This window comes from Saccostrea echinata, unplaced genomic scaffold (genome assembly GCF_033153115.1).
Source record: "Saccostrea echinata isolate AGI-Se365-2 ecotype Australia unplaced genomic scaffold, CSIRO_AGI_Sech_v1 ptg000054l, whole genome shotgun sequence".
In the NCBI taxonomy this organism is placed as follows: domain Eukaryota; kingdom Metazoa; phylum Mollusca; class Bivalvia; order Ostreida; family Ostreidae; genus Saccostrea; species Saccostrea echinata.
The window spans coordinates 53,209,575-53,235,000 of NW_026889803.1; the positions used below are offsets into that span (position 1 = coordinate 53,209,575).

The 25,426-nt window shown below is 35.8% G+C and overlaps 2 protein-coding genes across 3 annotated transcripts in view; one reads left to right on the plus strand and one right to left on the minus strand.

Annotated features, from left to right (window-relative positions):
* The first annotated feature begins 31 nt into the window (after positions 1–31).
* Positions 32–12,781, plus strand: LOC133205562 (BRCA1-associated protein-like). The gene is made up of 14 exons (XM_061341398.1): positions 32–178; positions 4,170–4,334; positions 4,490–4,826; positions 5,032–5,142; positions 5,270–5,462; positions 5,676–5,741; positions 5,911–5,999; positions 6,099–6,174; positions 6,350–6,417; positions 6,936–7,116; positions 9,006–9,095; positions 10,527–10,640; positions 11,024–11,170; positions 12,162–12,781. The coding sequence occupies exons 1-14, from the start codon at positions 97–99 to the stop codon at positions 12,339–12,341; spliced, it is 1,899 nt and encodes a 632-aa protein (XP_061197382.1). The 5' UTR covers positions 32–96; the 3' UTR covers positions 12,342–12,781.
* Positions 12,782–15,226: 2,445 nt separating this feature from the next.
* The window catches only part of LOC133171542 (eukaryotic translation initiation factor 4E transporter-like), a 19,516-nt gene continuing 9,316 nt past the window's right edge, over positions 15,227–25,426 (minus strand). For both annotated transcript variants that reach the window (XM_061306310.1, XM_061306309.1), the window contains exons 8-24: positions 24,901–25,061; positions 24,658–24,781; positions 24,258–24,479; positions 23,976–24,095; positions 23,386–23,645; positions 22,051–22,185; positions 21,435–21,864; positions 21,190–21,299; positions 20,929–21,083; positions 20,629–20,800; positions 20,414–20,531; positions 19,954–20,279; positions 19,661–19,808; positions 19,275–19,459; positions 18,828–19,008; positions 18,481–18,663; positions 15,227–18,202 (exon numbers count right to left, since the gene is read on the minus strand). In XM_061306310.1, the coding sequence (XP_061162294.1) occupies positions 18,024–18,202; positions 18,481–18,663; positions 18,828–19,008; positions 19,275–19,459; positions 19,661–19,808; positions 19,954–20,279; positions 20,414–20,531; positions 20,629–20,800; positions 20,929–21,083; positions 21,190–21,299; positions 21,435–21,864; positions 22,051–22,185; positions 23,386–23,645; positions 23,976–24,095; positions 24,258–24,479; positions 24,658–24,781; positions 24,901–25,061 (3,209 nt within the window). In that variant the 3' untranslated portion in view covers positions 15,227–18,023. The remainder of the gene's footprint in view (positions 18,203–18,480; positions 18,664–18,827; positions 19,009–19,274; positions 19,460–19,660; positions 19,809–19,953; positions 20,280–20,413; positions 20,532–20,628; positions 20,801–20,928; positions 21,084–21,189; positions 21,300–21,434; positions 21,865–22,050; positions 22,186–23,385; positions 23,646–23,975; positions 24,096–24,257; positions 24,480–24,657; positions 24,782–24,900; positions 25,062–25,426) is intronic.

Sequence of the window (25,426 nt, forward strand, 5' to 3'; positions counted from 1 at the left end):
TGTCTACAAAAATAAAGAAAGGAATCGTTGACAGGCCTGTTCCACTTTCGTCTCTCGTGCTGAACTCGGAAATTGTAAAATTACAGATGTTTTCCAATGTCTGAGTCGATATCTTTGGTAGTCTTACGACTCGAAATCGAGACTGGATTTCCCCTCACCACAGATTTGGAGTATAGAGGTATTTAAACTCTCAATACCATGAACAGCTGATTAATCAGGACTACAGCTGCAGGCATGCTATGTGGAAGTTATTGAACGACAAGACGTTTCTTAACAGGACCATTGTTAGGTTTCAGAAAAGAGGGTGCGGGAGGGATACCCCCTTCTCAGAGTTCGATTTTTTTTTAAGAAATAGGCATCATGGTGGGTCCTTGTGCATCGTTGAAGACTTTTTACAGGTCCAGCACAATCTCTTGATTTAGCTGTATAGCTTGAATTAGCTAATAGCTTTATTTAGCTATTTAGAATAGCTTGATAATATTAGTTATCCAGGTCCAATCAAGGGTGTACGGAAATTTACCCCGGGTTTTATTCCATGCACCCTGACGCCGAAGGCCGAAGAGTGTATGGAATTCATACAACCCGGCGTAAATCCCTGTACACCCTTGATTGGACCTGGATAACAAATTTATTTCCTATGTACCCAAATAATTTCTTTGTAATAAAGTCCAATCAACTGTGTTTCAAGGTATCGATAAGATTTACTACGTCCTACAATGCATTGTGACGTCATGTTATTTGCTTTTTATCATAGAGAAACTATGCGTTGTGATGTCACATTTTTTTTACCCCCGGCTCAAGTCGGGTGTATGGAAATTTATACCCATCTTTGTAACCAATCAATGCTTGTGTTACAAGTTACATAGGAAATACAGCTATTTATATACAGTTTTTCACGAAAATGTATTTTGGAAGAAATAAACAAAAAGTTCCTAGTATTTGACTATTTATATATACTATGGACTATCAAAAAAGCAGCCCAAATCAAAGATAGTTCTAACATTGTAGCTTTCAAATACTTTTAAGCAAAAGATGTATTTCCATTGTTTGGATAACTGTACACCACCTTGTGTACGTTGAGGCATGGATAAGTATGATTGCTTCACATTGTGCTGAATTATTATCAATCAGTTATCTTGTTGACCATAATTGATGTCCTTAAAATTTCATTCAAGAAGTGACTGTGTGGTCACAAATCAATTGCTTTATATAGCCCCAAAACTTTTAGAACTTTGCGTTCAAAGTCTCGCAAGAGGATGCAATTAGAGCGATTTTTACATGCATTGTTTTCAGAAGAGTTCAAGGTTGAATACTATCAGTGCACCAAGGTGCAATGTGGCAACGCACTTTGAAAAAATTATGCACTTTGAAAAAAATTTTCAAAGTGCGTTAATTTTGGGACAAAATCAACGCACTTTGAAAAAAATTTTCAAAGTGCATTGAATTTGGAACAAAATCAACGCACTTTGAAATTTTTTTTCAAAGTGCGTTAAGAGTGTACATAATAATTTTTTACCATGTACACACTTAACGCACTTTGAAAAAAAATGTGTATAAAACAAAAATTTTGGACTTAAATTTTAGTAATAGACAACATTATTATCCCCTCGCAACGTTTGAGGGGATATAGTAATGCGATTATGTGTGTAAGTGTGTGTGTTAGTTTTTCCTGTGCGAAACAGAAGTGACGTAATTTGCATCGAGATCACTATCATATTCGATATGAACATACGCTAGACTGATTAATTTGATAGTAATAAAATAAAAGATTAGCCACAATACTCATTTGACTGGAACTTTTACAAGGGCACCGCAAAGCGGAGCATTCCTTCCCAAAAAGCATATTCTATAAATCAAGGCAGCATTTATATATATATAGAGAGAGAGAGAGAGAGAGTTTTCATGGTAGAGAAAAATCCATTTAAGTCTTTTTCCATTTAAGTCATATCCACCGAACTTATTACAGACTGAATTAAAATAAAAAAGGAAAGAAATTATGCTATTAAACAATCATTTCTAAAAGACCAATTTCCCTTTTATAAAATTTACGAGAACTGTTGGAAAGAAAACACTCCTAAAAATCTTTAAAACGTGTATATCTCAGATCCTGAAGTGACATCATCACTGAAAAAGTATTAAATCAGGTTCAAATAATTATTTATCATACCTAAAATTTGCAAGAATATTGACCAAGCCATGCAAAGTTTTTTTTTCAAAGTGCGTTAATATGGTCGATATTAACGCACTTTGAAAAAAAAAATGAAATTTTTCAAAGTGCGTTAACGAGGTCCCAAAATTAACACACTTTGAAATTTTTTTTTCAAAGTGCGTAATTTTTTAAAGTGCGTTGTAACAGTGCAACTTTCTGTACGTGCTGAAAAAATAACACATTTAAGAAAAAAGTGTGATAAAATATGTATGCTAAATCAATTCTGAATAGCTTTAAAAATCTACATAGCGTATTCAAGCTATATAGCTAAATCAAGAGATTGTGCCAGACCTGTTTTAAGCATAACCTATATTAACAAAATAGAGCAGCATTACTTTAAATATGAATAATGAGTCATTTTTTTTTTCAAATATTATGTTTTCAAGTTTTTTTAAATTCAAAGTGGTGTGTGATCAAACCCAATGCACCCCCAGTTCTGAGGGCCTTGCTTAAGACCATCATAAGAACAAACACTAATCTTAAAAATCTCATTTTAATCTGGAGGAAATTATCAGTATTCTCCAAACCCAATGACATTGTTGAGCATATTCTAAGAACATCTCTCTTTATAAAAACTTTTCAACCCTTTAAAAAACATTCTGCAGTATAAATTTTGACTTCATAGACAGCTGCTAAAATGGAACTTAGACATTTTCACTACAAATTAACTGTTAAGATTCATTCTGATTCTATACACGAGTACAGCTGTACTCTGAAGTTGATATTAAAAATATGCTGGAGTTCCTCATTGACTATGCCTATAAAGTCTTTGGAGACCAAATCTTTGAACAATCTGATGGAATTTCAATGTTCTCCTTTATAGCTGACCTGTTTATGTATTTTAAGAAAGAGAATTCATACAAAAACTTCTACATGAAAAGAAGAAAACTCGCTGTGGCTTTCAATTTGACATTTAGATTCTGATATATTGACAATGTTTCACCAACCATTAACAGTATTTACTTTTAGGCCACATAAACTTAATGTTTAGATCCTCACCTTAATTTGCTTAAAAATTGGGAAGGATGAGCAGATTTTATTTTTTTATTTTTTATTACTGTAAACATCTGCATAATGATCTTCTTATACAAAATTTTCACTTTGTAAATGCCAATATGGAAAGATTTGATTGCTTCTTCTTTAAAATGTATTCAAAAGATTCTTTTTATATTAAATATTTATCACATATTGTAATAATGATTTTATGAGAACATTTATACATGCCATACATAAGTGCTACTACATGTATGAAATTGGGTGTGGATCCAAATAATTTTGTACATGCTGTTGCTTTACATGTTATTCAACACTTCTCATTGGCCTTTTTCCTTAATATTTTTTGTTTGACGAACAAATGCTTGACTGTGTGTTTTGTCTGAAAATATCACATATGACTGTACCACTGTCCTTACAATGGCCTAAAACCCTAGAAATAATTGTTGCAGTTGTGAAATTCTTTGAATGGGTAATGATTGCCCCTACTTATTTGTCATCAATTTATAAGTTGATTTTTAAAAAATCTGTCATTATATTTGGTTTATTAAAAAATCAAAGAGCATTTTTGTGTATCCAAGATATCTTTCTCACAAAACTTGTTTTTTTTTGGTAACATCTCCAGTCTTTGTGTGTTTGTGTTTCAGGCACTGAATTCATTCATGTGTTTTATTGTCTTTCAGTCTCAAAACTTAAGGTTGTCAATCCACTGTTCATTTGTATAAAATTTTGTTTAAACTCTAATGATTTTCCACAAGTAATTAAAAATTGCCATCTGGGGCAAAATTTGACAGAAATAGCCTTTTGACATTTTTTAATAAAGAAATGAAATTCATTTATTCCATTGAGAGTTATCTCTCTTATCAGAGGGTCAGTGAACCTTGAATTCGATAGAATTTCTCAGCGCATATGAAACGGCAAACTAAAGTCATGATCTAAGTGCCTTTTAATAAAAATACTTCTCTAGCACCAGATTTTGAAGTATTTGGTGAGAGGGAGGTAGCAAAACTCAGAACCAGCTACGCTGAAGCAGCTTGCAGTTCCAAAAAGGATTTTTCACAAGACCTGCTGATTCAGAAGTGCAGAGGAGAGAGGATATTGACAGATCTGACAATAGAGACTTATTTAAATGGTTTGTCAATTTATAAAATCATTGTCATAATTTTAATGTAAATTAAAAAGGGAATATCTATGTACAATGAGTAGATAAAGTACATTCAAGCATAACATCTTATAGTTTGATAAAAGTTTGCTGCATTTTAATTTTAAAATGCTCCTTATTTTTAGACATGAATAACCAAGCAGATAAAAACTGGAACCCTCCCATGGAAAAGAACAATTCAGAAACTAAACCGAAGAACCCAGAAATTGGTGCATTTTCGCGGGAAGGCTCTATAACATCTAATGCCTCAACGTCCAGTGGAGAAAAAGCAGCATCAAAGGAGGTGTGTTTCCAGCCTATTGATGATAGCGATGACAGCCCCATGCCAAGTCAGAGGGGGGAAAGGCCACACAGTGGGGGAAGGATGAAGAGCAGTCCCCATGATTCCCCCACAATACAATTCTTCTCTGGAAACCCTATGGTTGAGAGGACATGTGGGATCTTACATCTGTACAAAGACAAGTAAGTCTTATAAACCAGTCAATGTGCACGGGTTATATATTATGTGTTTAGTTTAGATTATCAATTACCATCAGAAAGTTATACATTGTAAGTGCAATTATAGTTTATACATTTTATTGTAATTGTTTTCAGTGGTGTACAAAATAACATATGCTCACCAAAACCTCAAAATTACATGCTCCTATTATATTGACATTTTTGACAGTAAGAAGACATCATTGAAGGATGAAGTTCCTAGAAGTGAACTGATTTGTATGTTAGCTGTGCCAGCTGCATACACCATCCATGATCTGGTTAAATTCACTGCCCCTGTGGTGTAAGTACGCTCACACAAGACTGGCTGTCAATGATAAGTTGTCCAGATTCAGTTTGGAATGCATGACTTTGAATCTGCACCATACATATGTTTTCTGCTGTGTTATAGTGTAATGCCTATGTTGTAGTGAGGGCATTGAGTACATGAGAATTATCAGAGATTCCACTCCTAACCAGTATATGGTTCTAATTAAGTTCCACAATCAGAGACTGGCTGATGAATTCTTTAATACCTACAACAATGTGTCCTTCAACTCCATAGAACCAGACATTTGTCAGCTCATCTATGTAGCCAAGGTGGAAGTCATGAAGGACTCAGAGGTAGGATCAAGTACTTATCATATGCTAAGTAATTTACCAGATATTATCAGTGAAAATGAGGGGAGGGGGGGGGGTCATCTGATTTGATACAGTCCACCAATTTACCTGGTATTTTACCTGTGATTTTATGTTGAAAATGCTTTTGAATGCTTTTGAATTAAATTTAGTTTTTATGTGTTTGGAATAAAATGATCTTGAAATTTTTATTTTCAGGGAGCTTGTTTACCTGTGGCTGGTTTGACAGAGCTACCCAATTGTCCTGTGTGTCTGGACAGAATGGTACAAGAAGTTACTGCAATTAATCTTTAAGTAGAGTTACATTTGAAGGCATACACAATTGTTTGCAATTTGGTGTTCCCCAGAAAGCAAATATCTAATTTATTCTGTTACTACAAATGAAAAAATGCTTATCATTTGTCAGGTTGTTTACAGTTAAATTGTTTTGCAGGATGAATCTGTGGATGGCACCCCAGTATTAACAATTTTGTGCAATCACACATTTCATGTAAACTGTCTAGCAAAATGGGGTGACACCAGGTGGGTTTTAACTGATTAATGTTATTCTCACAATACCAATGTACATATATACATGTAAATCAGGAACATGAGTGAGACTTATATCTGTTTGAATTGTAGTTGTCCAGTTTGCCGGTACTGCCAGACACCCGAGGAAACAGCTGACCAGCGGTGTATGACCTGTGGTTCTCAGGAGGTCTGTAATACCTTTAAATACTGAAAATAAAACTTTGGTATTTAGTATTTACATGAAATCTGTCAGATTCTGAAGTAAACATGTTACAAAGATTGAAAGAATGTTTTCAGTTTTAGAAATTCTGCATTTAAAACTTGTTTAAAGTAATATGTACTTGTATATATTTTTCTTGTAGAGTTTATGGATTTGCTTGATTTGTGGGAACATTGGATGTGGAAGATATGTTGACCTACATGCATACAAGTAAGAGGCAAGCTTTATTCAAGGCAGTATGGTAATTTTGTTAATATATTGACGGTGCAACCGTTAGAGCGCAGATACCTATACATCCGTCTCTTCAAACCGCACGTGACATTTGGTACTTCAGTCTAGACTCTGACATCACATGACGTCATATGTAAGTTGCTTTACCAAATTGAAGCCTGAACAGTGCTAGTTATAATGAAGAATGTTTAATCTACTGTTTTTTTCTGCAATATCAATTAAATCAATGTAATTTTATTTTTTGTTGAACTTTTAATTGCTGCTACCGCGAGAACATGGTTTGTGGCAAAATGCAATTTGCAAAGCATTATGGGACCACAGGTTACTGCAGAAAAAAATTTGTTTGGATCAATGTGCAAAGTCCGAATTTTCTCTTCACCCAGGCGTTGCTTTATGAGCTCACAGTGATGAGCGACGCTTCGCGCTGCTCGATGCACTCACTATAAAAGTGTTGAAAGTGATTGAAAGTTATTGTTTTTTATTTTATTCTATTGTAGACACTTTCAAGAAACACAGCACACGTATGCCATGCAGTTAGGTAACAGTCGAGTGTGGGATTATGTTGGGGATAATTTTGTTCATCGTTTGGTTCAGAGTAAAGGTGATGGTAAACTGGTAGCTGTGGAGGACCAGCAAAGCTCAGAAATGGATGGCAAGGCTGATTCCCTTTCACTAGAGGTAAGAAGAGTTCAACATTTTAGCTTAACTTCTCAAACTCTGATTTTTAATGGACTCAAGATATGAGTTGCTTGAAATTCTGCAGAAAGTTTAACCAGTTATTGAGCCAAGTTTTTGAGCAAACAGTCTAGATGCCAGTCCAGGTGCCTTGACTCACAGAATTTGACTTAACTTCAAATTTACATGCAAATTAACATAATATTTTAAGGTAGTGATGTTTTTAGCTCACCTGAGCTGAAAGCTTAAGTGAGCTTTTCTGATCACCCATTGTCTGTCGTCCGTCCGTCCCTCTAGCTGTCCGTCTGTCCGTCCGTCTGTAAACTTTTCACATTTTCAACTTCTTCTCAAGAACCACTGGGCCAATTTTAACCAAACTTGGTACAAAGCATCCTTGGGTGAAGGGGAGTTTAAATTGTTGAATGAAGAGCCAAGTCTCCTTCAAAGGGGAGATAATCAAGATAATACAAAAATAGGGTGGGGTCATTAAAAAATCTTCTTCTCAAGAACCACAGGACCAGAAAAGCTGAACTTATGTGGAAGCATTCCAGGGTAGTGTAGATTCTAAATTGTTCAAATCATGAACCTCGTGGGGAAGGGCGGGGCCACAATAGGGAATCCAAGTTTTACATTGAAATATATAGTAAAAATATTTAAAAATCTTCTTCTCAAAAACCACTGGGCCAGAAAAGCTGAAACTTATTTGGAAGCATGCTGGGGTAGTGTAGATTCTAAATTGTTCAAATTATGACCCCCGGGGGCAGGGCGGGGCCACAATAGGGAATCCAAGGTTTACATTGAAATATATAGTAAAAATCTTTAAAAATCTTCTTCTCAAGAACCACTGGGCCAGAAAGGCTGAAACTTATATGGAAGTATCCTGGGGTAGTGTAGATTCTAAATTGTTCAAATCATGACCCCCAAGGGTAGGGCGGGGCCACAATAGGGAATCCAAGGTTTACATTGAAATATATAGTAAAAATCTTTAAAAATCTTCTTCTCAAGAACCACTGGGCCAGAGAGGCTTAAACTTATGTGGAAGCATACTGGGGTAGTGTAAATTCTAAATTGTTCAAATCATGACCCCGGGGGATAGGGCGGGAAGGCGGGGCTACAATAGGGAATCCAAGTCTTACATTGAAATATGTAGTAAAAATCTTTAAAAATCTTCTTCTTAAGAACCACTCGGCCAGAAAGGCTGAAACTTATATGGAAGCATCCTGGGGTAGTGTAGATTCTAAATTGTTCAAATCGTGACCCCCGGGGGTAGGGCGGGGCCACAATAGGGAATCAAAGTTTTACATTGAGATATGTAGTAAAAATCTTTAAAAATCTTCTTCTCAAGAACCACTGGGCCAGAAAAGCTGAAACTAATGTGGAAGCATTCTGGGGTAGTGTAGATTCTAAATTGTTCAAATCATGACCCCTGGGGATAGGGCGGGGCCACAATAGGGAATCCAAGTTTTACATTAAAATATGCAGAAAATATCTTTAAAAATCTTCTTCTCAAGAACCACTGGGCCAGAAAAGCTGAAACTTATGTGGAAGCATCCTGGGGTAGTGTAGATTCTAAATTGTTCAAATCATGACCCCTGGGGGTAGGGCGGGGCCACAATAAATGCTACAAAGGGGGGGGGGGAGAGAAATCAAGTTAAAAACAGCAAGGCCACAGTTACTCAGGTGAGCGTTGTGGCCCATGGGCCTCTTGTTATATTTAGTGATATGTATATCTTTGCTAAAGGATATGATTTTATTTTAAAAGTAAATCAATTCAATATGCCTTTACATGTATATGTACATAAGTATATGTAAATATATTGTGCAATGGTAAATGATTCTCAGATGATTTTGTTCTACTGATTATTGATTAAAACATCTGGTTTACTATTTAGTACACGTATCTCTTGACAAGTCAACTTGAACAACAACGGAAATATTTTGAGCAGAAAATGGCACAAGTGGAGAAGAGTGCTCAAGAAAGAGTAAGATGTTTTATAATCTTGTGACATAGAATACAACTATGGAATACTCATTGATATTCAAAGTGAGGTAAAGGTGTTTAAATCTCTATTGATCTTTAGAGTCTCATAAAGTGTCTATCGGCCCGAGACCGACAAATAACCGGGAGGGTCATTAAAGTTTAAATGTAGTCTGCCTGTTGTGCCGGTAAAAAAAATCTTGTTAAGTTTATACAAAAGAACACCACCAAAACCTGTCCAAAGAAAGTAGGACAAATGTATAATTTCCGAAGAAATTGTTTGAAACATCTATTTGCATGACTTCAATGCCAATCTTTTTACAATATTTGCAAGACGGCCGTGCTACAGATATTTTCCACTGGAAAGAGAGAAAAATCCAAGTCTATACCATCGCTGATGTCGAGACATAATATAATATAACATGTACATGTATAACAAATATAAACACTACACTAAGATTAGTATTAAATGTTTTAAAATATGTATCGCCCCCATATCAACCCGAGACTTAATATCAGCCCGAGGCCAAAAACTAAAGGGCTGATATTGGTATTGGGCTGATATTGGTAGTGGGCTGATATTGGTAGAGGGCTGATATTGGAGGTGGGCTGATATTGGAGGTGGGCTGATATTGGTATTGGGCTGATATTGGTAGTGGGCTGATATTGGTAGAGGGCTGATATTGGTAGTGGGATGATATTGATAGAGGGCTGATATTGGAGTTGGGCTGATATTGGAGTTGGGCTGATATTGGTAGAGGGCTGATATTGGTAGAGGGCTGATGTTGGTAGTGGGTTGATATTGGTAGAGGGCTGATATTGGTAGAGGACAGATATTGGTAGAGGGCTGATATTGGTAGAGGGCAGATATTGGTAGTGGGCTGATATTGGTAGAGGGCTGATATTGGTAGAGGGCAGATATTTGTAGAGGACTGATATTGGTAGAGGGCAGATATTGGAGGTGGGCTGATATTGGTAGTGGGCTGATGTTGGTAGTGGACTGATGTTGGTAGAGGGCAGATGTTGGTAGAGGGCAGATATTGGTAGGGGGTTGATATTGGTAGAGGGCTGATATTGGTAGAGGGCTGATATTGGTAGTGGGCTGATATTGGTAGTGGGCTGATGTTGGTAGAGGGCGGATATTGATAGAGGGTTGATATAGGTAGAGGGCTGATATTAGTAGTGGGCAGATATTGGTAGAGGGCTGATATTGGTAGAGGGCTGATATTGGTAGTGGGCTGATATGGGATGTGATACAGAATGTGGCCTGTATTGTTGTTTTTAATATATATTTGAAAATAATGCCTTCCCATTTACTACACAATCTACAAAATTTAGGCTACATACTCAAAGATCAAGGTCAAAACTGTTGATTAAAGCATGCTGGAGGCCCTGTAGTACTTGGTTAGTTTTCTATTTCTGGCATTATTTTCAGGCTGACATCTTAGATGTGAAATATAAAGCCGCTACAGAAGATTTAGAGAAAGTAAAAGTTGAACAACAAGCTTTAAATAAGGAGAAACAAGCTGTGGAAAAAAAGTGTTCACATGTAAGTAACTAGCAAAGTTTATATCAATGAAGAAGAACTATAAATAGATGTACAAAGTTAATAGCAATAAAGAAGTACTAAAAATAAATGTACAAAGTTTATATAAGAGAAGAAGTGCTACAAATAGATGTACAAAGTTTATATCAATGAAGAAGTACATGTACTATCAATAGATGTTCAAAGTTTGTATGAATGAAGTACTGTAAATAGGTGTACATGTACAAAGTTTATAGCAATGAAGAAGTACTATAAATAGATGTACAAAGGTTATATTTATGTAGTGAATCTAGAAAAAAACAGAAGTTACTTAAATTTACCTAGATTTATATATACAAAGATATTAATGTAAATGTGAACATTATTTTTTTGATTTTACGTACCAGCTCCACAGTCGACTGACTTCAGCTCTGAAGGATCTACAAGAGGAAAAACAAATGAACAAGTGTCTGTTAGAGAACCAGCAGGTCTGGCAGAAAAAGGTCACAATGTTAGAGAGTCAGGTCCAGGACCTCTCACAAAACAAGGAGCAGGTAATCCTCAATAGCCTTTTCTGTCATATTATTCTTTTTTCCTTTATCTAAATGCATAAAATTAAGACTCAAAATCTGTTTTAAAGGACAAGATAGGCTAAGACCCCTTTTTGGCCCCTGGTTTGGCGTGTCTTTTAGAATGATGCAATAGTTTATCAATAAAAACCTGTTGTCACCCCTGTCACAGAATGAATCTTGGATCTAAGTTATGGGATACACAGAGGTCACAGGAAGGTCAGAAAATGTCAATTTCCGAATTTTCCCATTTTTCTGCAAATTTTCATCGATTTTACAGCACATTTTGTTTAGAAACAGAAAACATAGAGCACAAGCTTGCCTATCTATGAAATTTATATATTTCATACACTAGTTTCAGATGTATCTTATGTATAAAAATCTCAGATAGGCAAGCTTGTGCTCTATGTTTCCTGAAGTGAAAAGTATCTCAAATTTGACGAAATTCCACCAGAATTGAGGAAATTCGGGAAAATGTCCTACTTCTGCACCCTCTTGTGGCCTCCGTGTAAGCTTTGAATCAAAATTAGTGCTGGTTTTAAAACAAGCATCATTTTAAGTTCTTAACTACAAACTATCACAATTTTAACTGTGTTCTGATTTTTACATCAAATAAGGGGCCAGATTCAGCCATTACCATACCTTGTCCTTTGGCATGATTTACCAAAGTCATATGATAAAGGTCTTCCTGACTACTGTATACAGGGAAATTTTTGCCTCCGTTTTATTTTCGCCCCTTCCGCCCTAGACACAAAGGGGTGAATTTAAGACGGGGCGAATTCAAAGAAGACAGTATAATTTCTTAAATAGAACTGTGACTGGGTGAATTTAAAACGGGGCAAAATTGTATGCAAGTGTGAAAGGGCGAAAATAACCCTGTATACAGTATCTGTAGGCCAGAATGCATCTTGATGGGTTAGTTGTATATAATACACGTATTACTTCAGAAAACGATTCTATTTCTTTGGTTTTTAAGGAAATTCAGGAGTTGAGGGACCAGTTACGAGATGTGATGTTTTACATGGAAGCTCAACAGAAGTTGTCTGAGACTTCAGAAGTTTCCCAGACAGAACTAGAACAGAGTCATGTCATTGTCGGTGCTTCTGGAAACAGTCCCTCCCCTCGCTCCAAAAAAGGCAGGAAAAAGGAAAGGTGAAGCAGGTGCCCACCAAAGAAAAACAAGTCCTTCATTTTCCTGCAATATTTCTCTGTGATGTGATGCCATTGCAATATTTCTCTGTGATGCCCTTACTGAAAAAAAAAATATCTCAAGGAGCAGAATCTTTCTACCATTTTTCTGTAGACTGTGCAGAAATTGCTTCATATACTGTACATGTATGATAACACAGGGAGCAGATTTTATTTGAATTGTTCAAGCTTGAGGTTACTTTTTATTGCTGATTACTGATCAAAGATTTGAGAATCAGAACACTTTTTGTCCACTAGACAGCTTTGTTGTCGTTTTTATTTCTGTATGTCAGTATTTGAATTGTACATCAGTGTAGTATTTTATTGCAAGACTGTTTGCCTGGAGCAAAGAGATATCCTGCCAAATAGAGTCTGTGATTGATATGATTAAAAAAAAATCATCTTTGTCATTATCTTAAAGTTTTATTGCAAACAAAAGCAACTAGATGTTTTTTGATTTGGAAAAAAAAGTGGGTGTATCCCCTCCTTCCCAAATTTTACTGTTGACCATCACTAAATCTGGACAACATGATGTCAATCTGTAAGAATATGACCTTTAGCCAAGGCCATGTCTAACCTCTACATGATATAAGGAACAACATACTCAAGTTAAAGGGTCACACCTCCTTCCAAGGGTAGGTACATGTAATTTAGAAACAGTAAAAATTGGGTATGGTCATTTAAAAATCTTGTCAAGAACCACTGATCCAAATGTGAAAGCTTCCTAACAGAGTGTAGATTCAAGTTTGTTCAAATTATGACCCCCTGGGTAGGTTGGAGCCACTATATAGGAAAAACATCTTTTTCTCAAGAAGAGCAAGGCCACAGTAAGTTCATATTTTTAAGTTTTAATCAAGCATTGAAATTATTTTTTGAAAGACAGTGTCATACCTGCAACAGTATGTGCAAACAAATTGATTAACACGTGTTAGCGGGACATTGGATAATCCTTGAACTTCTATTAAGAGGTATGAATCAGGGTCTGATATACGTTTATTAAGGAATCACTGTCTAGTTTGTTGGGTATGCCAGGGCATCAACGATAGTTGGAAAGGTGGGATAATTTGCATAACTGGTAAAGCTGGTTATGCATAAAATATCCCATGTTTCCAACTATCATTGATGTCCCTGGTAATATACCCAACAAACTAGACAGTGATTCTTTATATTTACATGTATATGTGAAATAAACTTGTAAATATAAATTAAAATGCTGTCTAATAGATTTTAAATACACAAGGCCTCACAAGTTAATTTCAGTAGTCTCCACCCACTGACATATCGGACACGAATACAGCCGCACGAGATTGACAAGCATATTAGACTCCTGACCTTTCATCTGGTGAAATTAACATTCCGGTTGGATTATCAAGAAATCAACTCACCATAACTTTCAAAGAGTTATCTCGGAGAAAACAATTAGAAATGGAAATATTATTGTATTATTCCAGCATTTCCATATCGTTTCCCATATGGACAGAGACATCCCCTGCTTAATACCATACTGAATGATAATTTGGTGTGCCACATAATCACCTGATGTCTCTAGTTTTAGAAATATCTAATGGAAAGAGCTTGTACATTTAACGTCATAAAATTGCCATTTTTGAAGTCAAACTTGTTGTCAATGTAAATTTTATTCCATTATATTTTTGTGTAATCTGGTAAGTAAAACATGGCTTACAATGCTGTTCTTTAAAAGTGAAAAAAAAGACCACCTGTTTCTGATTTCCTTTAAATGCCATTTTCATATACAAATGATATTACAACCTTGTTCTATTATGTCAAAATATCATTTCCCAACGTTGCACAAAAAATGAATAATTTTGGTCAGGTACTTTACAAGATATTTAAAAAGTTTGCACTTTTCCTGGGACAGCCCTTCAAGTAACCTCTGTGTCAAGTACAAGCTTCCAATGTTTATTATGAAGTCATAGTCCAGGCAAGATTGCATGGACAGACAAGGTGATTCCTTCATATCCCCAAAACTTTGTTTGCAGGAGTACTGTATACAAGGAAATTTTTGCCCCGTTTTATTTTCGCCATAGACACAAATGAACGAATTTAAGATATAGGGCTAATTCAAAGAAAAAAGTATAATTTCTTAACAAAACTGTGACTGGGCGCAATTAAAATGAGGCGAAATTGTTTGCGTGATAGGGCGAAAATAACACAGTGCGAAAATAATCCTATTTACATTATGATGAATAATTCAAACTTATAGTATGATGTCATCTGTAACCTTAAAGCTGAACACGACTCGTAAATAGGCATACACCATTTTCTATAATACTATCTACGATAGCAGCACCGGGGTATACCCTTCACATTCATTACACCTGCTTTCTCGTCACGGGTATCGGAGTGGAATGGTGACACGTGTTCGTGCTGGTTATCTTGCATTACTTTTGTTTACATTTTATTGCATTTGTTTTTGTTTGTGTGCTGCATTGACCTGTGCAACTGTTGTAAGTTTCTTTAGTATCTTACTCTCCTGCATTAGAAGAAGTAGTTATTTTTTGTCGCTACCGAGTACTGTATAGCATACGTCTGTCTACATTGGTAACGACTGATTACACTGAACAATGACTAAGTGAGCGGCTTCATATAGGAGCCCTCAGATATTGTGAGTGAACAATCAAATACGGCAGACAAATTCCTTTTACGAAGCATGTTCAGCTTTAATGTGTCATACACTTTGTTTCAGACATGCCACAAAGGCGAGGGTTACAGGGTGATCAAATGCTGAGGATATGCTGCAAATCCTCAATAAACTGCAACTCAAATTAGATTATTCTTCATCCTAATAATCTTACCTTCAGAACAACTACAGTATCTTGAAGGAAACTAACACAAGATTTCATTCTTTATTTCAGAAAAGCAATGAGATAAAATGAACATGAACCTCAAGCTCTTGGCTTACTTTCAAACTGAACATGACTAAACTGACAAATCTGTTGCCATAACAAAAAAAAATCTGAATATTTATAATTATTTTTTCTCATTAATATAAAATTACAAAACTTTACAACTGCAATGCAGAAATTAAACCAAATAACAGCAAATATGAATCCATTAGAAAGAAGTGAACTGAAATTCCTGGTGACACTTCTCACAGCCTCTGTGTTAAGGACCCATGGAAGATCATTTTATACACATGTACACATATTTTTGTCAAATAAAATGAGAAAAAGGCATTATAACTACAAAAATGTGATTTCAAAACATGCATTTCAAGCACATAAAATTCAGACATACACTCTTGTGACTGAAGGTTTAAAGATCATTAAAAAAAAAAACACTGATGTAAATTTCGTATATACACAAAAATAAGGAAACTTTAGCCAAAGGTCAAGGGTAGTGTAATTTTATCTCATAACTATCCTGATAAACAACATTTTGCAAGGTTTTAAATGTCTTCAACATCAAAACATTTACTTGACACGAAAACTTGATGATGATCTCTTTCTCCCAACACTGTCAACCTCACATAAGCCTCTTACATACATGGAGCTCTAATGCATCAAAATATTTAAATTATTTCCCAGCTTCAGCCTGGGAGCTGTAACATTTGGTCCACATGCTGAAATCCTGAATAACAAGACATAAATTATGTGTATCTTCAATTTTAAGAATTGAATGGTTTAAATGGTTGGTATGCAGATACTAAAAAAAGAGAAATTGGCAATTTGAATATAAATATTACCGGGTAAATGCTAAAATATTTTTCATACCTTGCAGAGTGAATTTATGTATTACCAGTTTGGATCATACACTGACCAGTATTTATTTAATTCTAAAACAAGTTAATACTCTAGAACTGCTATCATAATATGAAAACTGCTAAATCTTAAATAATGTTTTTCTTGAATGGTAGTCAAAATTCTTCATGAATGCTTGCAAGTAAATAAATTATTTTCATTTTAACACAAAAGACCTTTTAATAAAATGGTCAGTTGTTCCCAGTAAAGAAGGTGAATTCATCCTTGAGTTACCTTCTAAAGCACATCAAAAATGAAATGTACTTCTTCACCACATCACACATGGAAAAAAAATTAACATATACATGTAGGTACATGCAATATTAACAGATAAATGTAATTAGCACTATTAGAAAAATGTAAATAAACACTGAATCCAACATAAATGTACAACAAAAATCTTTGCTTATTTACAAGGCCAATCTACTTCTGCTCTTTGCCCAACATTTCATGTAAGTTCATGGATTCATTTTTTATTAGAATCAAATCATTTTTTTTCTTTCTCTCTTTTACAAAATATTAATTCATTGCCAAACACATCCAACTGAAAAATTCAAGAACCTTTCTACAGCAATAGTTTCCTAAAAAGTTTACAATTGTGGATAAAACGCTGTCAAAAAATGTTTTTTTTTTTTAAGGAGTGAATTGTGAAAACGTTGGATGTAATTAAGCTGCAAAGTACAAAAGTATATCATATTATAAATAACTGAGTATCTTACAGTGTAAATACAGTATAGTGAACATTTTAGACAGTTTGCCCATCATGTGCTATGATTGGTTATAAGTATACATGTAGTTGTATTAACACTAGCCACATTTATATAGCAAGAATACACAGTAAATTGCACCATATTATGAAAAAAATGTTTCTTCAAATACATGTAATATTTCAAATCACTAAAAAAAGACCTTAATATACATCTGAAGCAATACTGTCTTTATATAAATGAATATGAAATGCTTGGAAATGAGAAATGATATGCCACAAATATGAACTACAAGAGGTTTCTTTAAACAAAACCACAATATGCACATATTACAAACATAGTTTTATGAATTTTTATCAATAAAAATGCTTCCACATTTTTTTCACTACGAACATACATAGAACACTAAATACTCAAAAAGCAAAATATATATATTTACAACTATACAGAAGTGCAATAATTAACATAGGGTGGAAAGTGCAAAATTAATCAAACTCGGAAAAAAATATCTATATACTGTACATTTCTAACGTATCATCTGTTTCAACCAAAATCATTCGAATAAAAGAAATTAGCAAACTGACATTGTTCTATAAGGCTGATATGTATGTGAACATCCAGCACATAGGACCTTTAACACTGCACACAAAGTCAACAAATTTTGTATGTACATGGTATAGCAACAAGATTAGAACAACCAAAAAAATTACAGGAACAAAGACTAATAATAGTAACTTTATACAATATGTACAATGGATGACTTACAATGTATAACATTGACTTACAATATCAATCAGAAAAGGAACATTTCAAACAAGAAGAAAAAAAAACTTATTTACAATATCATATATGTATACATATGTACAAAAGTAGACAATCACAATATACTCTTCATTCCGTTGTTAGCTACACATACATATAGACTTTCTTAAAGTTCAAATTAGGAATCGTATCTCTGTTTAAAAAGCACACATTGGCAAAAGAAAATATCAAAAATAACGAAGACCAAATGAGCGAAATGTTGAAAATATCATACACTATACATGCACTTAATTCAAGCATTCTCTTTATGCACCAATCAATTTCATACATCATTTCATTCACCAGACAGCATCCATTCCCAGTATAACTATATATTTTGACTAGCTTGTAAGAATGAATCAATCTGTTCTAATTGTCCCATTAGTTAGACACAGCCTGTGTGTAGCGTTCTATTTCATCCACTGTCATCACTCTTTGTCCCTGGGTAGGAAGGGGAGGCATGTGGGGGAGAGGGGTTTTGAGGACATCTGTACCAAACCACTTCAGGAGATTTGGTTCATTGCCTTTATTGTTGTTTGGGGAAATCGGGCCATTTAGTACTGTGGAAAAAATATGCATGACATCATTAAATACATTATATAGTGTATATGAGGTCAGCTGTCAAAGTAATGTAAGCGGTCATTTGTACACATAGCTGTACACAAACTGTCATCCACTGTCCGGTTTTGTTCTACTAAACAGCCAATTAGGAGGTCGAGGAACATTTAAAATACAGATAATTGTTTCTTCAGCACATGAAATAAAACAAACCATGAAACAAGGTCAGAAAACTAATAACATAGAGATATATTTACATACATATGTCATTACAACCCACCTTGTTTTCCGGGAGTCAAGGTTCTGTTCATTATGGGAGTGTTAGTCATTGCCCTGGGAGCGGAACCAGATGCAGGGGGAGTGTAAACCCCTCTAATACCCTGTAATCTTGGATCCACCATCCGCTGATGCTGAGCTTGCATGGCCATTTGGTTCAGATGTGTTATCTGGTTCAATGTGTTAACTACAATGTTGAGTTCACATTGAATAACATCATTTACTAGATTATTGACTGATGTACAGATTTCGAAAACATTCAAGAGAAAACAAAACCAGGTGCCTCATGTTTTCTGACAAAATTAATATAAATGTAGTTCTCTTTTAATTTCTACTCCTTTTCTGACTTACCTCTAACTGTTGTTTGAGAGATGTTGCTTTGCATCATTTGCTGCATCAGTAAAGGGTTATGGGCCACACTAACAGGAGGCTGGAGGGGGAGTCTGCCAGTGATAGGGATCCCCATGGGAAGACCTTGTGGTGTCCCTACTGAGGGACGGGTCAAGGGGTTTGGTGAAATGACATGTCTCTGCTGTAAAGTACACGTAAGACATTAAATTCAGTACATGAACACAAAACACATCAAGATTAATGAAAGGAATTGCAATTTAAAAGACAAGGCAATTCAAAAACACATTTAACTTTAAATATTTCTCAACTTCTGAACCAAAATTCAAATCTTGCAAAGCAGACACATCTACATTTTAAAAATGTTTACTCTAATACGAAATTATCTCATGCACTCTCTTACTTAAGGTCAAAACAGAATAACCATAGATTATAACATTACTGTGATACCTGTAGAACTTTACTCAATTCTACACCAGAGGTGGAGATGGGTGTGGCACCTGACCCTACAATTGGACGCTGTGGGGGTGTCTGCAGGTCAGGCTTCACCATGTTAGGATTAGAGATCTGTGGACTTAAAATCTTGTTCAGCTGAGCATGGTTTTGTTGTGGAAGTGAAGAATTCACATTCATTCCTAAACAAAGACACAGATTATCATAAAATATATATATTTAATTTTCACACAAGTTCTGATTCACTTTCAAATACATGTATCTGTCTTATTTCGCAAAGCAGATTTTTAATACAAGATTTGTCCACTGACTAATTCTTTACTTTAAAAAGTTCTGAAACTTTGTTATGTCCTTACAAATTTTTGCTCGTATGTTTGTCATACCTTTAACTATTGGCCTTCCTGCAGCCTGCATGGTCACACTTGAAGATAACGGGGTGCCCATCACTGGTCTTGCCTGCTTCAGTCTGTCTGCAGCAAGCATTGCTTGGATAGCAGCCACCTGATCCACAGCTGTCATATGCTGCTGTACCTTTCAACAAACAAAGGAATTGGGTTAAAGAAGGTTTCCTTTCTGGTGAATAAAATTTTGCAACATTTTCTGAATAAAATGCTAAAAGCATTCAATAAGGTTATATGGTTGATTTCCTGCACTCATAATGCAACATCAACTTTACCTGATCAACAGAGTTGTTTCGGGAAAACTGTGGCGAGTTTTGATTGGCCAGTGAAGGAGGGCCACTCTGATTGGCCAGTGAAGGAGGAGGAATGCTAAGGTTTGGCATTTGATTGTGAGCATTGATGGAAGCTTGACTTGTGCCTGGGGATACAATGTTCTGTCCCATAGACATGGGTGGGTGACTAGAAGATTGAGAAACCTGGTTCTGTTGTTGCACTGTTCGGAAATTAAACACGTTATGATCCATTTTCTTGCCCTCATTACTTTGGTCTTTAAGGTCATCTGGCATTATTAACTGTTTAACAGGTGGGGTTCTTTTGTCACCTACATGTATAAAGACAAAATTGGCAAACAATTTTTTCAGTTTGGTATATAAAAAAGCTTTCATCTTTGCCTTTTAGGCAGAACTCAACATAAATGTCAAAGCCTAATGCACGATTTTTATATATGTACATTACCATCACTTCCATCGATTTTCTGACCATCTACTCTCTGTTTCTCTTTTTCACTAGCTTTGTCAGAGTGCATTTTTCTCATTACTGAAGTTGGCGTGAAAGATGCTGTGACAGATGGTTGCTATGAAAATAAATTTGAAATTTAAGTTATTGTTATACATGTAAATAGTTACAATAGACTATGGTACACCTTTAAATCCAAAGGTTAAAATTTGCACCTTAGAAGCAGACATTGACTGTGATGTGGGAGTGCTTTGGGGAACTGAGGATTGAGGGATAGATGAAGCTGAAGAAGTTCCACTTGGGGCTAAACAAGGGGATGCAGGACTAAGCTGCTGGCCAACCAGTGCCACTTTTCCTTGTGGAGCAGGAGGATTTGGGGACTTTCCTCTGTAAAAAGAAATCATAAAACTAAATTTTTTGAGACATACCTTCCTGTTTAAAAAACTTCCAATTAAGACTTTAACTTCCCTTTCACTTTTTTGATATGTATTTTTAACTGCCCCAAGTGTTATTACCTTTCTTGCTGTTTTTTGATGAATCTCTCTTTCTGATCCTCCAGTTGCTTTTTAAGGAGGGCAGTCTGCATAATGGCCTGTGTGTGGGCAATCAGCTCCTGGGGGCTTGGAACACGAGGCACCACAGGTGGTCTAATTGTGGCTGTACCAGTGGACTGAATAATAAGAGAGAAAAAGTGGTCTTTATACTGAAATGTAAATATTTAGCATCTATATGTGTATATATCTGACAGATAGCATTTACATGTGTATATATCTTACAGATAAGTTGGTAGCTGCCTGCATAGAAACAGGTGAGGTTTTTCCTGCTATTTGTGACGGGTGGATAGGTGAAGGGGCACTCAAATGCATTGGTGGCTGCTGACTGAACACTGAAATATTCAATATCATGGTATACAATAGTTTTGTATTTCTTTTTTGGTTGAATGCTTACTGTAAAGAAATATTTTTCCCTTAACAATAGAACTAGAGCAAAAACTACTGATTTAAAGAAAAGCCATCCTTACTGATGGGAGAGGGAACTCTTGGAGATCCTGGCTGGGCCAACAAAGTCTGCTGAATAAGTTGGGGAGAGGCTGCTCTTGGAGATGTGGTATTCTGCATCAAACCAATAACAGCTGCCTGGCCTGGGTGTGGGGCCAGGGGAGAGTGAACTGCCGGCACATTGTGAAGGGGCTGTGGTGGTTGTTGTGGGGGAGGGGTAGGTGTGGAGGGTTTGGTAATTATAGTAGGATTTTGCTTGATAAAATTGGCCAGTGCCTCAGAGCTGTTTGGATGCTTGGGCTGGGTGGCTCCTGCAGAGGGTGGGGTCTGCTGAAAGTTCTGTGGGGGTTGAGCTATTGGAGTTGACTGGTTGTTTATGTGAACACTTCCTCGCATGTGATTTAAAGTCTGCTGGCGAATCTGCAGCTGTTGCTCCTTATTTCGCAATAGAGCCTAAAGACAAATTCATTAAATCCATTTTTTTATATTAACAATGAATAGTCATTGAAAAATTGCCCTTTACATATCCAAACCCTGGTGCATTGAATTGTGAAATTTTCTGAACACAAAATAACAAAACATGTAACATAAATTTGTCAAATAGATGCAGTGTCTTTGCAAATAAGGGTTTAAGTTTACCTGGAGGAACTCGTTCTGCGCAACACTGCCAGGGGTGAGAGGTTGCTGTCCTGTGGGTGGCATATTGTTGGAGGGAGCAGGGGGTTGGCCAGAAAAGATAGGGGACATGGTTCGCTGATCAAGATTTCGTCCAACCTGAGAAGATTCAAGTGATGATCCAAAGATTAAAACACCATCATTTTATACATACATGTAAAATATACATCAACAAGTAAAGAAGGGGACGGGCTCTATCTGCACTTTAATATTGATACAGAGACACTTGTAAAATTCCTGTAATAGAAGTTGATGGTATGTATTTGCAAAACTCAACATTTACAGCAGAGACCAATTCCAGTTGTTTTTTTTTTTAACTTATACAACTGGTACTGATAAATTGTATCATTTCCAATGCAAAAATATTAGATTTTTCCCAATTATGAGACTTCAGGGTTGTCCTTAAGACCCAGGAGCTGGGCAATTTCTATAATACATTTATAATGATGTAATCTCCTTGTTATTCTGATATTCCCCCTCAACCCCATTAGGGGAGGAAACCCAAGACCCCCTTCTTTTTTTTAATGTCCCCTGCTATTACAAGTCTTATGGACAACCCTTTAATTCAAATGACAAGGAACAGACCATTTCACATCATAATTCTTTTAGTATGAAATGTTGTACTAGTTGACTAAATTTTTCACTTTCTCATAAATTGAAAGTAGAGATCAGTTGTAATATGGCTATACACGTGTTGTAGACAGCCTAGTGTCTGACATTATTGACAACTTAAAAACATATGGAATCAGTTTAATTTGTGTAGGTCAATGTTGGTAGGTAACCAAAATTTTAATGATTCGTGGGGAGGTAATTTCGTTGCGAACTCGTATAAACAGTTTCAGTGAAATTATGCATTAACAAACTCATCATTTGTGGGATTAACTTCGCAGGTAAAGGTTACCCACGGAATCCATGAATATTGGTCCCCCATAAGCAATGATGATTCCAGAGAAGTTGGATTTAGAAATATACGAAAGGTAAGTCATTCACTGATGTGAAAGAAAATTTCCAATTTTTCTATTTCCATTCTATTTTCCCCAATATAATGGGTACCATTCCCAATTGATAGAGAAAAAAACCCTGGATTCTTAGGACAGCTTAAACAACCCACTACATAATTAATTTATTCATAAACATGCCATGAACAGAAGAGAGTTTTTTTTGGCCAATCAGGGTCAGGAGATTTTTTTTTCTGGAATAGCCCTAAGCAAGGTCAGAGTGATGGTCAGAAAAACATGCCAACATATTCACTCGTTATAAACTCTGAAAGACTTGGTACAATTATTGAGCAATACGTACAATCTGTGGCAGTTTGGTGGGAGACTCCACTGCTGCAGCAGCCCCTGCCTGCATCAGACTCAGGAGTTTGTTAAAGGCAGCCAGATCATCCTGTTGATCCTTAGGTGACTGTGCTGGAGGGGGAGGCTGGGTTACCTTACGCTGAACTGACTGGCTCGTCACAGGGTGCTGTATAGGGGCACCAGGTGGGGTGAAAGTACGATTAGGGGGCTTCATGTCAGCTTCTAATTCTGCCACCGTCTTAAATCGCCCAGGAAGATCTACAAACATGATGTATATTTTACACTATATGTTATACCAGTGCAACAGCAATAAATACTCTGCTCCAATAAATACTCTGCCGTATTTCGTGCATCTGATTCACGTATACAAACATACGTTAACAAAGCTTAAAGCAGCGTGAAAAGCGCTAATATATGATTACGGCTAAAATATGTTAAGTACTTATGTTTCAAAAACGAAGCTTAAAACTGCACACACAATGCTACCACTTTTGAGGTCAGAATCTCCCTTTTTTCATCACAGTAGGATAATATGTATGATTTATAAATCCCATTTCAAATGAAAGAGATACTTGTTCATGTACTTACTGAGTGGAGAGGCCACAGAAGGACTACCTGTGCCACTGCTAGATGGAGTAGAACCCTTTCTTCCAAACAACAATGCTTTGAGCTGTGCCTCTGCATCCTGTGCCGTCATACTGCTAGTACCTGTAGAAAAGGAAAGTTTCACGTTATCTACAGAAGACAGCGAATATTTCCTAAACATCATTTAGGTTTAACAATCTAATTCTAACCTCATTAATAATTCTTAGTGAAAAGGTCTGTAAAGGTGTCCAAAGTATGAAATGCTAAAAAAAAAAAACAACTTACTACTCCTGTGAGATCTGTCATGTGAAGAGTTCTGGAACAATGCATTCAGCATGGGACCAATTGTATTTTTCTGCACTGAGGTAAAGTCGTAACTCAGATGTTGTGGTTTGTCTTGGAATGTGCTGTTTGCTGATGTGGAGAATATGGACTGGTGAGTGAAAGAATTGGCAGAGGGTGGTGGGGGTGAAGGGATTACTGGACTCTTAGAACCACTCAACAAATCTGAAATATTGAAAAAATACAAATGTATTTCTCAAATATAAGTTAATACATGTACATGTAGTTGAATTTCCTCCTATTCTGTGTACAGTGATTATCTGAATGTACTGGAACATGTACGTAAACGTTGAGCTATTTTAACTTCACGTACATGTTCAATGTATTTCCTACAAAATCTTACCATTCAGATATCCAAAATCTTCATTGATTGAGGACCTCCTGCTGTTGTCCCTACTGTTATTGGAGAACCACTTACTGAATCGACTCTGGATACCTGTTACATCAGCTGTTGGACTGACTCCATCCTTTAATCAAACCATTTCACTTATATTTAAATATTTCAAATAAAACCTTATGATAGTGAATGAACAAGAATGTTAGATATCTGACTTGCAAACATAACTTTTCCATGTTCAATACTTACATTAAGTCCAGGTAAGTTTTCAATTCTAAAGAATTCATTGAAGTCAAACAGATTATTGTTTTGTGGTGACTGCACATTGATGCTATCCGAGTTGTTGGATTCTTCAGGAGAACTTGGTTCATTTGTTTCTAGACTACCATTTCTGTCAGTCACATTTGCCACTGAAAGAAAAAAAGAACATATTAGAATCACACGTGATAAATCCTAAGCATAAAATGATGACTTCATTTCGTTAAATATCAGCTATGTTTAATTCAACAGTTACCTAGTAAAGACTTCATATCTTTAAAAGCTACATACATAGAATCTTCATAGCTTAATAACTGTCGCATGTGGATTTGGTAAAAGGTCCCAATTGAAAATACTTTTTTTCCCCAAAATTTATTTAAAAGGTCCAAAAGACTGTGTACATTGGACAGTCTAGATTTCTTTCAAAAGTTAGTGCATTAGTTTTTGTGCACTTTGCAAACTTTTCTTTTAAAAATACATGTACACAGCAGTTCATATACTAAATTTAAAGAGTCTG